General features: G+C 48.2%; 1 protein-coding gene across 1 annotated transcript; it reads right to left on the reverse strand.

Annotated features, from left to right (window-relative positions):
* Positions 1 to 8770: 8770 nt before the first annotated feature.
* Positions 8771 to 12815, reverse strand: ASGR1 (asialoglycoprotein receptor 1). The gene is made up of 9 exons (XM_069481961.1): positions 12629 to 12815; positions 12317 to 12450; positions 10288 to 10404; positions 10093 to 10188; positions 9945 to 10016; positions 9684 to 9770; positions 9450 to 9601; positions 9266 to 9372; positions 8771 to 9184 (listed from the first exon to the last, which is right to left on the reverse strand). Exons 2-9 carry the CDS (start codon positions 12384 to 12386, stop codon positions 9010 to 9012), a joined length of 876 nt encoding a protein of 291 aa, XP_069338062.1. The 5' UTR covers positions 12387 to 12450; positions 12629 to 12815; the 3' UTR covers positions 8771 to 9009.
* Between the last annotated feature and the right edge of the window lie 2169 nt (positions 12816 to 14984).

The raw sequence follows: 14984 nt of genomic DNA on the forward strand, positions 1-14984 counted from the left end.
TCCTTTAGGTCAACCATACGTATGCATGGGAGATGCTGCTGAGCCCCCGTCACCCAAAGTGTGCAGCAACCTTGATAACGCACCCCATCAGTCTCTCCTCCTTCCCCACCTCGCTCCCTCCTCTCCTCACTCCTGCGTTCTGCGATCAGCTCCCAAGAAACTACCTCCCTCAAGTCCTTCTCTCAGGCTCTGCTTTTGGGAGACACTCAAACTAAGATAGACCTTCCATGGGATTCTGACTGATATTGAGACAATTGAGTTTTATAGGAGAATCACCTGAACCAATTGGTTTCCCAACTGCCAAGAAGCATCACACCCACCTCTACAGAGCTGTTGAGCAGAGCTGGTACAGCCTGACCTGGAGCCGGGAGCCCCTGCCCTGTGTGGTTTCAGGTAGGGGAGAGTGAGCCACTGGGGCATAGTCCCCTACCCAGGGGTTACGAGGACAGACAGGAATAGCTAAATTAGCCCTCTAGAGAATCAGGGGTGGAGGAATCAAAAACCCCTGATGGCTGTGGTTTTCTTTCGTCTGACCTTCCCAGCACGCATAAGCACGTGCACACGTAAGTGCACACACACGCACACGCACACGCAGGTCTTGCTGTAACCCAAATATTCCTGCATTCTTCAGCCTCAGGGGTCTTGCCCCTCTCTTTAATACCTCTGAGAGACCTGTAACTCCATAGGACTGCAGCCTCCTGGCCTGCCTCACCCCAAATCCCGGCCACGGCCTCTCCCTTTATACCTCAAGCACAGTTAACTTGAGGCAATAAAAAGGGAGATTGGACAGTGTCTGGAGAGGGGCCAGGGGAACAAGTGAGGATTTTTTGATGGAAAAATCTTTGAAATGGAAAGAATTCATTGAGGGGGAGTGGGTGAGTACACAGGAGAAAAGCAACAACCATTGGTGTCAGCTAAGAAAATATACAGCCATTGTGGGATTTTGGGGGGGTGCTACTTAGATGGGATCATTTTGCAGCTTGCATTTTTTACTTAATTTCTTAAAGATCATAAACATGGACCAGGCACAGTGACTCACGTCTGTAATCCCAGCAATCTGGGAGGCTGAGGCAGCAGGATCCCTTGTGGCCAAGAGTTCGAGACCAGCCTGGGCAACATAGTGAGACAGGGAACTGGCAGGCGCTGCCTTAGGCAGTGCTACGGGCATTGCTACCGGCATTGCTTAATTATGCAAACATTGTTTAACTGAGTCAGGAAGTCTCAAAGCAAAGTTTCAAACTACCTCCATTGAAATAAGATGGAGACAGGACACGTTGGAAAGGGTTAGAAACAAGATGGTGGAGAAATTGACCACCTCTTGACCTTACAGCTTCATTATACACTTCACTGCGATAAAAGTTTCTAAGAAAACCTCCCACTCCCATCATGCACCTGATACCATAACACTTCCTGTTTGACCATGTGTAGTCACCCTAATTCTGGGAAAACACCACCCCTTTCCAAGAAATAACATGAATATTCCTCCCCTTGTTTAACTTATAATTAACCCATTGCTTAAATAGACGGGCAACAGGGACTGTGGGGCTGGTTCTCTTCTGCAGGGAGAACTAGCCTTACTCTGTCTGTGGAGTAGACTTTCTATACTTTTTGAATAAATCTCGCTTTCACTTTACACTATCAGCTCCCTCCTGAATTCTTTCTTGAGAGAAACCAAGGACCCACTTGGACTTCAAGTGGCTCTCAGCCTTGGGGGTCACTTTCCTGTGTCAATGGCAAGACTCTGTCTCTACAAAAAGTTCTTTTAAAAAAATTAGCCAGGCGTGGTGGTGCACACCTGTAGTCCTAGCTACTTAAGGAGGCTGAGATGGGAGGATTGCTTGAGCCCAGCAGTTCGAGGTTACATTGAGCAATGATCGTGCCACTGCACTCCAGCCTGGGCAACAGAGCGAGACCCTATTTCAAAAAAAAAAAAAAAAAAAATGTTGAACACCCTTGTGCCGGTCACCTGCTTCAACAGTTATCAACATACGACCAGTCTTATTTCTTCTACACTCCTCACACCTCCCCCCCAACCCTGCTAAATTATTTCAGAGCAAATCCCAGACATTTCTTTTCACCTGTAAATGTTTCAGCATGTGTCTCCAAAATACAGACTCTTTTCTTTGTAACTTAACCATAATCCTATTATCATACCAAAAACAATGGGCAAGAATGCCTTACCCAGTTAATATTCAAATTTACTTGATGTTCCCATAATGTCTTTTTATAACTGGTTTGTTCAAATCAGGATCCAAAGTCCAAGCATTGCACATAGTCGATATTGTAAGGCTGGTGGCAGGCACCCCTCCCCTCCCTAATGGAAAAAGAAGAAGCCCACAAGACCTGCCAAGGACAATGCCTGCAAGGCCCAGCTAAGTTAAAGGACGACCACACCTGGATGGTTACCCTGATAAGAGTCTCGGTTCCTAGAGTCCACACATACCACCGGCCCTTCCTATTTCTCAATACCCGCCCTAAAACTGCAAGGGACAATTCCTTGTTCTCCCCACCATAAATCTTCCTGCCAAAGAAGCCCCTACCCCCAGCCCTAAAAACATATATAAACCCACTCAGACTTCTGGGCGATGCGACCTCTGGGGTCTCTCTCTCCCAGGACCCGAGAATCTTGCCCGGGCCCCCCTCTCTTGGGACCCATTACCCTCACCCAGGAGCGCCCCAATAAAGCCTCTTTACTTATCCCTTTCAATTCTGCTCGTCTGTCTTTCTCTGGCGCCGGCCAATCCAAAAAACCTTACAGATATATCTCTTAAGGCTCCTGTAGTCTGTAATAATTCCTCCTCCTCCCACTTTTTGTTGAAGAAACCAGAAATTGGCTCTGTAAAATCTTCCACCTTCTGGCTTTGACGGAATGCGTGCCTGTGTGGATGCTCCTCTCCCACGGCATTTCCTATAAACTGGCAGTTAGTGCGAATCAGATTTGGTTCAAGGTCCTCCGGCATAAGCAGCGCACAGGCAGTTCCGTGTCATGCCTACCGCATCACAACAGGAAGTACATCTAGAAAACTGACCTCCTCCTTTCTAATGTTTTTGCTCTCATTTCCTTCTCTCTGGATCAGCCTCCAGAACTAGTCCAGGTCACTCTTTATCTTGACCCTGTCTTTACTGCAAATGTTGTCAACTCGCCCCCATTAAGGGTCACGTCAGGTGTGGGGATTGACGTGCTCCGACGGTGCTCCAGCTGGACCAGAGGTGAGGTTCGAGTTGTTCCCACTCCTCAGTTCAAGACACGTTCCCCCATCAGCATGTTCAAGGCCCTTCTCTCATTTTCACGTTTCCCCTTCGTCCTCGTCACACCCTCCCATTCTCCCCCACTTCCTTAAACAACCACTTGAGTGAGTTGGACATTTGGCCTTGAAAATATATGGATCATTGAAAGGTATGAAGTGCACTTGTGGGGGGGGCTTTTGACGCTCATCCATGTTACGTGCTCTAGACTGCATTCTGCTTTCTTCTCACCAGGGCCGATTTTAGGTCCATGCGTGCTGCTGCGTGTCTCTCTAGTCACTGTTTCTGAGTGCTGGGTGGCACAGTAACCCCTCAGACACAGCCACCACACTGTGCTCTCGGTACACACCTAGGTCGCCTGCAGCTCCTCGCTGCCCAACCAGCACCGCAGAGAACACCACCACAGTGTCCCCTGTCACTCCAGTATCTACACCTGTGAGTAGGATCGTGGGAGCCCTGGCATACATGCATTCCTAACTCCACCACATACTGGCAGAATGGCTATTCCAATTTCTTCTCTCATTTCCCCCCACATCCTTGGCAGCACTTGACTTCCTCCTAGTTTTTGTCAATGAGATGGGTGTAAAGAGATGGCTCGCTCACGCTTTAAATTGCATTCTCGAGTTACTAGTGATTGTAAGCACGTCTTCACGTGTACGTTAGACCCCTGGGCTCCCTGTTCTGTGAACTGCCTGTTTATACCTTTTGCTACTTTTCTAATATTAATAGGTTTCCCATCTATTTCTTCATCTCTGGGCTCCTATGCCGAATGTCTTCCATTTGTCCTTCCAGATCCACTCTATACCCTTCTCCACGTTGTGCAGTGGCCTGGGAGGCTGAGCTGTGTGACTGCGTCAAACTGTTCCCTTGCCATCTGGCTTCCAGCCCTAGGAGGAGTTCAGAGGGAAGAAGAGGAGGAAGCGAGAATGTTGGCTCCCCCAGCCCCTTCCCTGTAGGGATGCTGTGGGCCCGCTGCCTCCCGCAGCCAAAAGTCACAGCTCCTGCAGGAGGCCCTCTCCCCCGGTTCCTGCAGGTGGTAACTCTGGGATACCTGGGTTCCTGCCCTATTTCTTGCAGCTTCCCTAATCCTGTCCACACCTTTGTAGATAGTCCCTTTATTAAAACACCCTCCAGTTACCCATTTTGAGTGTGCCATCTGTTGCTTGCCAGGAGCCCGATACATTGTCACATTGAACTAAAATTCCAGATTTTCACACAATTTCACTAAATTTTTTTAGCTTTTTGGTATGTGCTTTGGAAGTCTTGTTTAAGAAGTCCCTCTGTACGCCTAGTAGTATAGATTTTCCTTTCTCTCTTTTTTTTTTTTCTTTTTCCTATTAGTTCTGTAGTTTTACATTTAGGTCTTCAGTCTACCTAGGATCCACCTTTGTCTGTGATGTTAAGTATGAATCCAATTTTATTTTTCTTCATATAGAGAGCGGGTTCTCCCAATAATGTCTTTCCTCCACCGATTTGGCATGCCCCCTTTATTGTATAAGTTCCCATTTACACCTACTTCTGTTTCTGAGCTCTTCATTCCATAACATTCGTCTATTTGTCTGTTCTTGTATCATTAGCATACTATTTTTATTTCTATGGCTTTGTTATATATAGATATTTTTTTGAGGCAGAGTCTCACTCTCTCACCCCCGGTAGAGTGCAGTGGTGTCATCATGGCTCACTGCAGCCTCAAACTCCTGGGCTAAAGCGATCCTCCTGCCTCAGCCTCCCAAGTAGCTGGGACTACAGGCATGTACCACGACACCTGGCTAATTTTTCTGTTTTTAGTAGAGACAAAGTCTCACTCTTGCTCAGGCTGGTCTCGAACTCCTGAGCTCAAGCAATCCTCCAGCCTCAGCCCCTAGAGTGCTGGGATTATAGGCATGAGCCACCTGCACCCAGCCTATATTTTAATGTCTAATAAGGCTAATTATGCCTTACCCTAATTTTTGCTCTTTTTTTTCCCAAATTGGCTTTTATCTTGCCATATATATACTTTTGAAAAAGTTGTTCAGTTGATTTTAAAAATCCAGCTGATTGGCCAGAGCGAGACCCTGTCTCTACTAAAAATAGAAAAATTTAGCTGGGCATGAAGGTACGCACCTGTAGTCCCAGCTACCCAGGAGGCTGAGGCAGGAGGATCGTTTGAGCCCAGGAGTTTGAGGATGCTGTGAGCTATGATGATGCCACTGCACTGTAGCCCAGGCAACAGAGCAAGACTCTGTCTCAAAAAGTAAAAAAAACAAAGAAAACCCAGCTGATTGACCAGAGTACAGACCAGTGTTTTAAAAAAGAAAAGAAAAAATCCAGCTGAAATTTTTATTTTCATTGCATTGAATTTATACATTACTTTGGAAAGAATTTAAATTTTTTCTTGTATATTCTTTACACATTATGGTGATGATAGCTGACTATTGTACCTGCTGAAGCCTCTTATTGGGTCAAATCTTTTGTTGATGGTGTCAATTTCCTGTATAGATGATCATGTTTTATCTCTTCCTTCTAATGCTGACAACTTTAATGCCTTTTTCTGTCTTGTGCAGTTTGGCCAGTATACTCAGGATGGTGTTAAACAGCAGCAATCACAGCAGTATGACAGAAACTTCTAATTGACCCCTGATAGCAACCCTCCCCTTTTCTCTACATCAGGGGTCAGCAAACATTTTTTATAAAGGGCCAGATAGCAAATATTTTAGGCTTCCTGGGCCATGCAGTCTTTATCATAAGTTTCAATGCTGCTGTTGCGGTCATCGTGCTGCAGCAAATGAGCCTGGCTGTGTCCCACTAAAACTTTATTTACAAAAACACATGAGGGCCAAAGTTTGCTTACTTCTGCTCTACAGTAATAGACGCCCTCTGCCTGCTCCAGTTTTTAGCTGGCATTTGGCAGTTCATGGAATTTGCAGCTAACTGTGGCCCTCACTGAGACTAGTCAAAGAGATGTGAGCTCAAGCGGTGCATATACCTCCCAGAAATGTCTTCATGAACAGAGAGAGAGGGAATGTGCAATTCTCCTTCTCTTTTCTACTTTCTCTTGTCTGGAATGTGTCGTGACAGGAGCCGGGCAGACGCCTTGGAACGTTTGATAGAAACCTAAATTGAGAATAGCAGAGCAACGAGACAGAAGCAGCCTAAGTCCTGAAAGATTTTATCAAAAATAGGAGAGAACTTTCGCCAAGTGTTTTTTCTGCATTAGGTAATTTTTTTCTTTTGTATTCCCTTAATCTATTCTTCTGTACTCCCTAAATCTATTATACTAATAGATTTTTCTGATATTAAACCAACTTTGAATTCTTGGCCTGTGTACTACTTGAACACATTACCTCCTTTAATACACTATTTGATTTGATGAGCTAGTATTTGATATAGGAATTTTACATTTCTGGTCATTATAATGAAGATCCTCCATTTGAAATTTGTTAAAGCTCACCTAATAGCCCAGTATGTGCTCAGTTTTTTGAGAATGTCTTAATGTACTTGAAAAGAATGGGTATTTGATAAGTTCGTGTATGAAATATGTCCATTAGGTCAGAATAGTTTAATCTGGGGTTCAAAACATCTGTATCCTTATTGATTTTTTTTGTCTACTTGATCTATCAGTTACTGAGATGTTTTACAATCTCTTATGAATATAGATTTATCTATTTTTTCTTGTACTTCTAAAATTTTTGTTTCATATGTTTTGTCGCTATGTTATTCAGCACATAATACTGGTGCATCTTCCTGTTGAATTGAACCTTTTATTATTATGAAGTGACTCTCTTTATCTCTAATAATACTTTTTGATATAAAGTGTACTTTGTATGATAATTAATTGGTTAGAATTTGCCCAATATATCTTTTTCATACTTTTGTTTTCAATCTCTGTTTCTGATATGTCTCTGGGGCTCGTAGTTGGATTTTATTTTTTTATTCTGCCTAGAAGTTTTACCTTTTAACAAGATAATTTAGTCTTTTGTATCTAATAAAATCAGCAACATATTTGGATTCTCAACTAACCTTTTGGGAGGAGGAGGGGGAGGAGGAGGAAACAAAAAAAATTGAAAAAAGAAAAAAGAAAAAAAGAGAGAGAGAAAAAAAAACTAACCTATTATTTTATGCTTTTCTTATTGACCTGGTATGGGTTTTTTCTCTCTTTTCCAGTCTTCCTATCGATTAATATTTTTCCTGTTTATAAGTTTGGAAGGTGTAACTTCTGCTTCTAAGAGACCTAAAATTTACAGGGAAAACACTGTTTTTGACGTTTTAAATCTGGAGGTTATATAGTTACATCCTCCATGTATGTACTTAATCTTTCTTCTTTTAGAGTTATGTTTATCTCCTTTTTTCTCCTTGATGTTTATTTCATTCATCTTTTCCAAGAATCTAATTTTTCTTTTATTGATATCTACATTTTTATTTTCTAGTTCATTAATTTTTGCTTCAATTTTTATAAATCCCTTCCTTCTGTTTGGGTAGATTTATTTTGTTATTCTTTTTCACGTTTCTTCAGTTGAAACTTAGTTTATTTCAAGTCAGCCTTTCTTGTTTTTTAATAAATGTGCTTATTGCTATACACATTTCCTCCTGAGAACTGCTTTAGACCATGCCATGGTTTCAGTATGTAGTGTTTTCATTGTTCATTTCTAAATCATTTAGCTTTTTCATTTTGATTTGTTTTTGGTTTTCTGTGGGGTTTTTTTGTTTGGTTTTTTGTTTACTTGTTTTTGAGTCAGGGTCTCCTGTGCCAGGGTGCTCTCGAGCAGTGGCATCATGAAAGCTCACTGCAGCCTCCAACTCCTGGACTCAAGCAATCCTCTCGCCTGAGCCTCCCAAAGTGCTAGGATTACAGGTGTGAGCCACACTATGCCTGGCCTTGATTTGCTCTTATACTCAAAATTATCTAGAAAGAGGTTGAGAAAATTATATGCTGATAGATCTTTTTTTAGCTGTACTTTCTTTCATCTTCATTTCTAGCTTACTTTATTGTGGTCGAAGCATTTCTCCTTTTTGGAACTAGCTGAGGTCTTATGGGCAAATACTTCATCAATTTTTGTTCATAATTCCATAAGTGTCTGTACAGTCTGCATGGGTTTGTCTTAACTCTCATCCTTTGTTATTGATTCTATTAATTTTGGTGCTTCTGCTCCGTGGTGCTGCTTTTCCTCATATGTTTGGTGATTCTTGGTTATGTATTCACTGCGTCTGTTACCTGTGAATGCTGCTTCTGTCTGCTGCAGTGAATACAACAGACACCAATGAGTTTCATTCAGAATTTCTGAAACGCTCAACAAATTTGGGTGGTTCTGTTCCTGGGGGTATAGCGGCAAGTAGGATGGTCTCCAGTAACAGCTGAGACTCATAGAACAGAAAAATTTGCCCAAACACACACATTTGTAAATAACAAAGTTCGGCTCCTACCCCAGGCCATCTGGCCAGAAGCCCACACCGTTCTCTCCAGAGCACAGAGCCTGCCCAAGGCTTCCTAACGCCAGCCAACTCCTGCAGGGTTCCTAATCCTCAATAACCAGACAACTCACATAATGTTTCAGTATATTTCTCTTCTTTTTACTCTAAAAAAAAAAAAAAGTTGACAATGATAACTGGCAAACTGCAGAAAGTGACCAGGGTTTCAATCTCCCCGCCCCTCCAAATGTCACCCCACTTTCCTCAGACACCATGCTATCCCCTTCCCTTAAAATCCTGGATGAAAATTCCCCAGAGGGCGGAGGAGGCCCGCAGATAGGAGGATTCCTGGGCAGGTCAAGGCACTGGGGAAATAAATTAGGGGAGAGGCGGCTCCTGGCTGGCCTTGCCCAGCTGGGTCTCGCAGACCCACCGGTAGGGCCTCTGGCAGACGTCGTCGTTCCAGCGGCCGTCCTCGGTGAAGTGGGCACAGTCCTCGCCTCCCCCCAGCCCGTGCCCGTACCAGTCGTCCGGCTGCTCCGGCCTCCAGTTCCTGCGGGCGGGAGACAGCTGTGGGCCGGGGTGGCGCGCCCAGGCGGAGGGAGCCGCGCTGCGGGAGGACGCGCGCACTCACTTGAAGCCTGTCTCGTAGTCTGTCCCGTCCACCCACTTCCAGGGCCCGTTTTGGTCGGAGAGGCCCATCCAGGTGTTCACAGGGCCTATGTGGTGCTGGACGAATCTCTGGGGAGAGAGGAGGGTGCTGGTGGCCTCTCCCTTTGACCAGCCAGCCTCCCAGATCGGCCCTCCCGGGGCCTCACCTGCTCCTCCCAGGATGTGACCACCACGAGGTAGGCGCTCTCCAGCTGGCAGTACTTCTCCGCCTCGGGCCACGGCTTCCCGGAGCGAGAGAACCAGTAGCAGCTGCCCTCGTGCTCCACCCAGTTGACGGGGCAGCAGGTCCTTTCGGAGCCTGCGGTGGGGGAAAGGCGGTGAAGGGCTGGGGCGCTGCGGGATCGGGAAGGGGGCTGGGCAGGACAGCGGGTCCTCCTCACCATTGCCCTGGAGGGCCGCCATCTGACAGCTCAGGCTTCGCAGGTCAGACACAAACTGCTTCACGTGGAGCAGCAAGCTGGAGTGATCTGGGAAGACAGTGGAGGGGGGAATGAGGTCACCCTGAACAGTAGGGGGAGGCGATCTGTCACCTTCATGCTGGGACCTGAAGATCACTTGCAGATGCCCCTGCCGCAAGAAGCGTTGGTTTGGCCTGAGACCCCCCATGTTCTCCTCTCTCTCTCTCTCTCTCTCTCTGTCACCTTCTTTCAAGTCCTGTTGCTGTTTCTCCAGCTGGGACTCCAGCGACTTCATCTTTCTTCCCACATTGCCTCCTAGGGGAGAAACTTGCTCAGCGTCCCGGCGTCCCTGCCATCCCACAGCCCCCAGCCCAGCCTCGGCTCCCCTCACCCTGGGTGCTCAGGCCCTTGACCTCGGCCTCCACGCTCACTGTGAAGTTGCTGAATGTCTCTTTCAGGGCCCGCAGCTCCTCCTGCAGCTGGGAGTCTGGACAGGAGAGGGCATGGGTAGGACAAAATGAGGGAGCTGTGTCCCCCGCCACACCCGCAATATTGCTTCCTTCCCTGCCCTCCCTGGGGCACACACTTTGGGATCCGATCACACAGACAACCACCAGCAACAGGACGCTGAGGCCCAGGGACAGCAGGACGAGGCGGGGTCCAGAGCAGAGACGCCGCAGGAGGGGTCGGGGAGGAGGTGGTCCTGCAAGAGGAGAAGGTGTCAGGAGCTCAGGACATGGTGGTTGAGGGGGGAAGAGCCTGGTCCCACTCCGGGGGGGGGGGTCCTGAGAGGGGAGCAAGCTTATGCACCCCTCTAGTAGACTAGGAAGAACCATATAGATTGAGAAATTTGGTGGCCGGGTGTGGTGGCTCACACCTGTGATCCTAGCACTCTGGAAGGCCAAGGCAGAAGGATTGCTTGAGCTCAGGAGTTCGAGACCAGCCTGAGCAAGAACGAGACCCCCGTCTCTACCAAAGATAGAAAAATTAGCCATGTGTGGTGGTGCACATGCCTGTAGTCCCAGCTACTCGGGAGGCTGAGGCAGGATTGCTCAAGCCCAGGAGTTTGAGGTTGCTGTGAGCTATGATGCCACTGCACTCCAGCCTGGGTGACAGAGTGAAACCCTGTCTCAAAATTTAAAAAAAGGAAAAAGAAATTTTGGCAGTAGGAGACCCTGCAGGGCCAGAGGCAACTGGGGATGGGGGAAGAGAAGGGGTGGAAATCGTTGAGCCTCTGCAGAGGCTCTCAGCCTTTGCTGACACCTAATGGCATGACTGTATCACCGCAGCCAACAAACCTCAGAGCTCCCCTGACCCCACTTGAATCTGACCTATGGAGTGGCTGCTGCGTGGGGAGTCGCTGCTTTCCCCAAGTAGAGAAGGGAAGGTTTCTTTCTCTCTCTGTGAATCTCACCCATTGTTGGCTGCGTGCAGGAGGAGAAGGTGGAATAGCCAGACTTTGGGCCCCTCAAGTCACTGCCACTCAAGGACAAGAGATACTTTAGCCCTGTCCCCTGGGAGCTGGAGTTGGGGGGGGGTTCCCCTCCTCTCTCCCCTCCCCTGTGGCCCTTTCCTCCATCAAAGCACAATGCCCAGCCCAGCCCCCAAGAACTTCGTCCTTGCTCAGCCTAAACCAGGTCCATAACCTTTTTGGCACCGGGGACTGGTTTCATGGAAGACAACTTTTCCATGGCGGTGAGGGGTGGTTTCAGGATGATTCAAGTGCATTACATTTATTGTGCAGTCAAACCTCTCTGCTAATGATAATCTGTATTTGCAGCTGCTCCCCAGCGCTAGCATCACCGCCTCACTCCACCTCAGATCATCAAGCATTAGATTCTCCTAAGGAGTGGGCAACCTGGATCCCTCACGTGCACAGTTTACAGTAGGATTCAGGATCCTATGAGACTCTAACACCGCCACTGATCTGACCGGAGGCAGAGCTTATGCGGTGATGCAAGTGATGGGGAGCGGCTGTAAATACAGATGAAGCTTCGCTCGTTTGCCCGCTGCTCACCTGCTGTGCAGCCCAGTTCCCAGCGGTCCAGGGACCAGTACTGGTCTGCGGCCCGGGGGTTGGAGACCACAGGCCTAAACAACATATGCCCCCAGAGGACAAGGAATTGGACTTAGCCAGTCTTGGCTTTGAAGCAGGAGGGCCATGTTCTCCCTCAGATCAGAGACCCCTCAGCCCCCTCACAGACATCCTCAACCCCTTCAGGGAAACCTTCCCCCATGGACCAAACTGATCACGGACACCCCCTCACACACACACACACACACACACACACACATGTGCACACGGCTAGGGCTCCCTGGGTGTTGGAAGAGGAAAGGAAGAGGGGGCCTAACTTCATAGGAAACAGTGACCTCATCTCTCCAGCTTCCAGCTCTTCCCACACCCCTGGGTCCACTCCCAAAGGCCAGGAGGCACCTGTCACCGAGAAAGGGACTCCAGGCCCACACCCTGGATCTCCCCTGAGGGGCGGCCCAGACACCGCTCCCAGTGTGAGGGGGCAGACCCGGAGGCAGAGCCAGGGTCGCGGTCAGGAGCAGGAGCTGGGAGGCCAGAGCTGCCGGATGCCACTGCAGAAGCAGAGAGGGGTGGCCCTCACCTTTTCTGAGCTGGTGATGGTCATTCTCCTCATTGTCCAGATGCTGAAGATCTTGGTACTCCTTTGTCATGATATGGCTGGCGCTGGGCTGGGGCCCGAGTCAAGGCTAAGCTTGGGGCTGACCAGAGCTGGAGCTGGAATGGGGGTCCCATCCCTTTTTAAGTCTGATTGGTGGCTCCATGAGACACTTCTTTCCTCCATCTCCTCCCAGATGTAACATCCAGAATCCATCCTCTGACGTTTGCCCACCCAGCCCCGACCCCACACCCCAGACCCCCCTCCTGTCCCCCTGTCTTTCTTCCCCTGTTTTACTTGCTGAAGCCTTAAGGTCTGACTCCTGGGTCTCTCAGTGCCACACAGGTCCCGGGCTGAGGAGGGGGCTGATGCCTGGAGAACTGGGGTAGGTGGACAGCCCTGGACAATAGCACGGAGGAGGCAGGGTCCATAGGAGGCCCTGAGCCCTGTGTCTCTGTGTCTGCGTGTCTGTGTGTCCCAGCATGCAGAACCTGGCATCTCTAGTGCCTGGGACTTTGGACAGTAAACAGAGTGGAAGTGGATTTGGAACTTGGGGGATGTGTGAGGGTGGGAGCGGGGGATGGGTTGCCTCTGCTCTCCTCCCCAGGGCGGGGGGTCTCCTGGGCTGACCCCCCCCGCCACACACACCAGTCACCTCACTCCTCATTGCACCATTTGGAGGGGAGCCAGTCCAGGAGGGGCCGGGGGAGCTGCTGTTTCCCCTCCCTCCCACCCCCCTTTCACTTCCCGCCTCTGAATTTCCCAGAACTGTTGGTTTCTCCAAATATCCCTGACCAGGATCAGAGGGACCGGTTCTCTGCTCTTGCCCAATCCAGGCCTGTGACCCTGGCATCTGAGCGCAGACTCTAGCTTCCTGTGGGGCTCAGCCCCGGGCTCCCCAGCCCTGGCCTGACTTGGTTTACCCTCCTGGGGAGTAAAGTCCTCCTCTAAGCAGCACGGGGGCAGTGCAGGGAGCGACAGGGGAGCCTCAGTTGGGACTGGTGTGAACAAACCTCCACTGACTCCAACTGTATGTCCCAGGGCTTTTCATTCATTAATTTCTCTCATTATCCCCAGAGCACATCCCATTTTGCAGATAAGAAACCTGAGGCCCTGGAAGGCAAGAGCTTGCCCAAGGTCACTGTGCAAAGAAACAGCAGAGGGAGGACTAGAACTTGGGCAGCTTTCTGTGCAGCCCCTAGAACGGCACCCAGAACCAGGATCCATCTGGTCAACACAACTGGGCCCCAGAGTCCCAGAGATGCTAAAACATGGTCCCTCATGGCCCATGGAAGCTTCAGAGAGAGCTGTGTGAATTTGAATTATGCTAACTTGGAAATCAGGCAATATTAAAGATGCTAAAACATAATTATAATAAAATAAAGATGCTAATAAGTCTCACTTTAGGCCCAATGTGAAGCCATGCAAATCCTACTTTATAGTTATTTCAGGGAGAAAACTAGGCTTGAATTATGAGAGTTTTAGATTATGTGAGATATTCAGGAACACATCCCTTGCTTAAAATGTGACAGCTCTGTGTGTGCCCTCATTCGTCTGTGTCCTGAAAACCATTGGCCGGGCACGGTGGCTCATGCCTGTAATCCTAGCACTCTGGGAGGCCGAGGTGGGAGGATCACTTGAGGTCAGGAGTTCAAGACCAGCCTCAGCAAGAGCAAGACCCTGTCTCTATTAAAAGTAGAAAACATTAGCCAGGCATGGTGGCACATGCCTGCAGTCCCAGCTACTCGGGAGGCCAAGGCAAGGGGGATCGCTTGAGCCCAGGAGTTTGAGGTTGCCGTGAGTTATATGATGCCATGGCACTCTAGTCCAGGTGACAGAGTGAGACTCTGTCTCAAAAAAAAAAAGTGCCATTTGCATGCACTGGGGCCATGGCCAGTGATTTTGGTGACTACTGGGGGGTTAATTGAGCATTCCCTGATATCATCACTTATGATCTGACTTATTTAGGCAAATAAACCTACAGTTTAGGTCAGAAGAATAGTCACCCTTGCAGAAATAGTGGCTGGGAGGGAGCACAGAGGGGACTTGGGGTGACAGGAGTGTTCAGCTTCTTGCTCTGCATGCTGGTTATCCCGGGGTGTTCAGCTTTTAAAGCTGCACAAAGCCATACATGTATGACTTTATTTTTTTGTGTGCATGTTATACTGGAATAAGATGTTTTGAAATCTGGTTTCTAATCTATAACCGTGTTCCCCAAACTTATTGATAAAGGAACAGTGCTTGGACCATTGCTGAACAACACCCTAACTTTAGAATGGAAGTCAGAGATGACAAAACCCAAGGTAGACAAATAGTATGATATACCAAGCCACTAATTTGCAAGCAAGCCCTCTGCAAAATAGCAGAGCTGATCTGAAAAACCAAAAAGTAGCTAACAGCAAAACTATGCCACGATGGTAGTAGGTTTACGTGTTCTGAGACCTTGTCCACCTTTCCATTTATTTGTTTAAGAATATATACCTTGGGGCAGGGTGCAATGGTGCACAGCTATAATCCCAGCATTTTGGGAGGCCAATGTAGGAGGATCACTTGAGGCAGGAGTTTGAGACCACCCTGGACAACATAGCAAGACCCTATCCCTACAAAAAAATTAAAACTTAGCCAAGCATGGTGGCACACACCTGTAGTCTCA

Source organism: Eulemur rufifrons, chromosome 9, assembly GCF_041146395.1.
Source record: "Eulemur rufifrons isolate Redbay chromosome 9, OSU_ERuf_1, whole genome shotgun sequence".
Taxonomy (NCBI): Eukaryota; Metazoa; Chordata; class Mammalia; order Primates; family Lemuridae; genus Eulemur; species Eulemur rufifrons.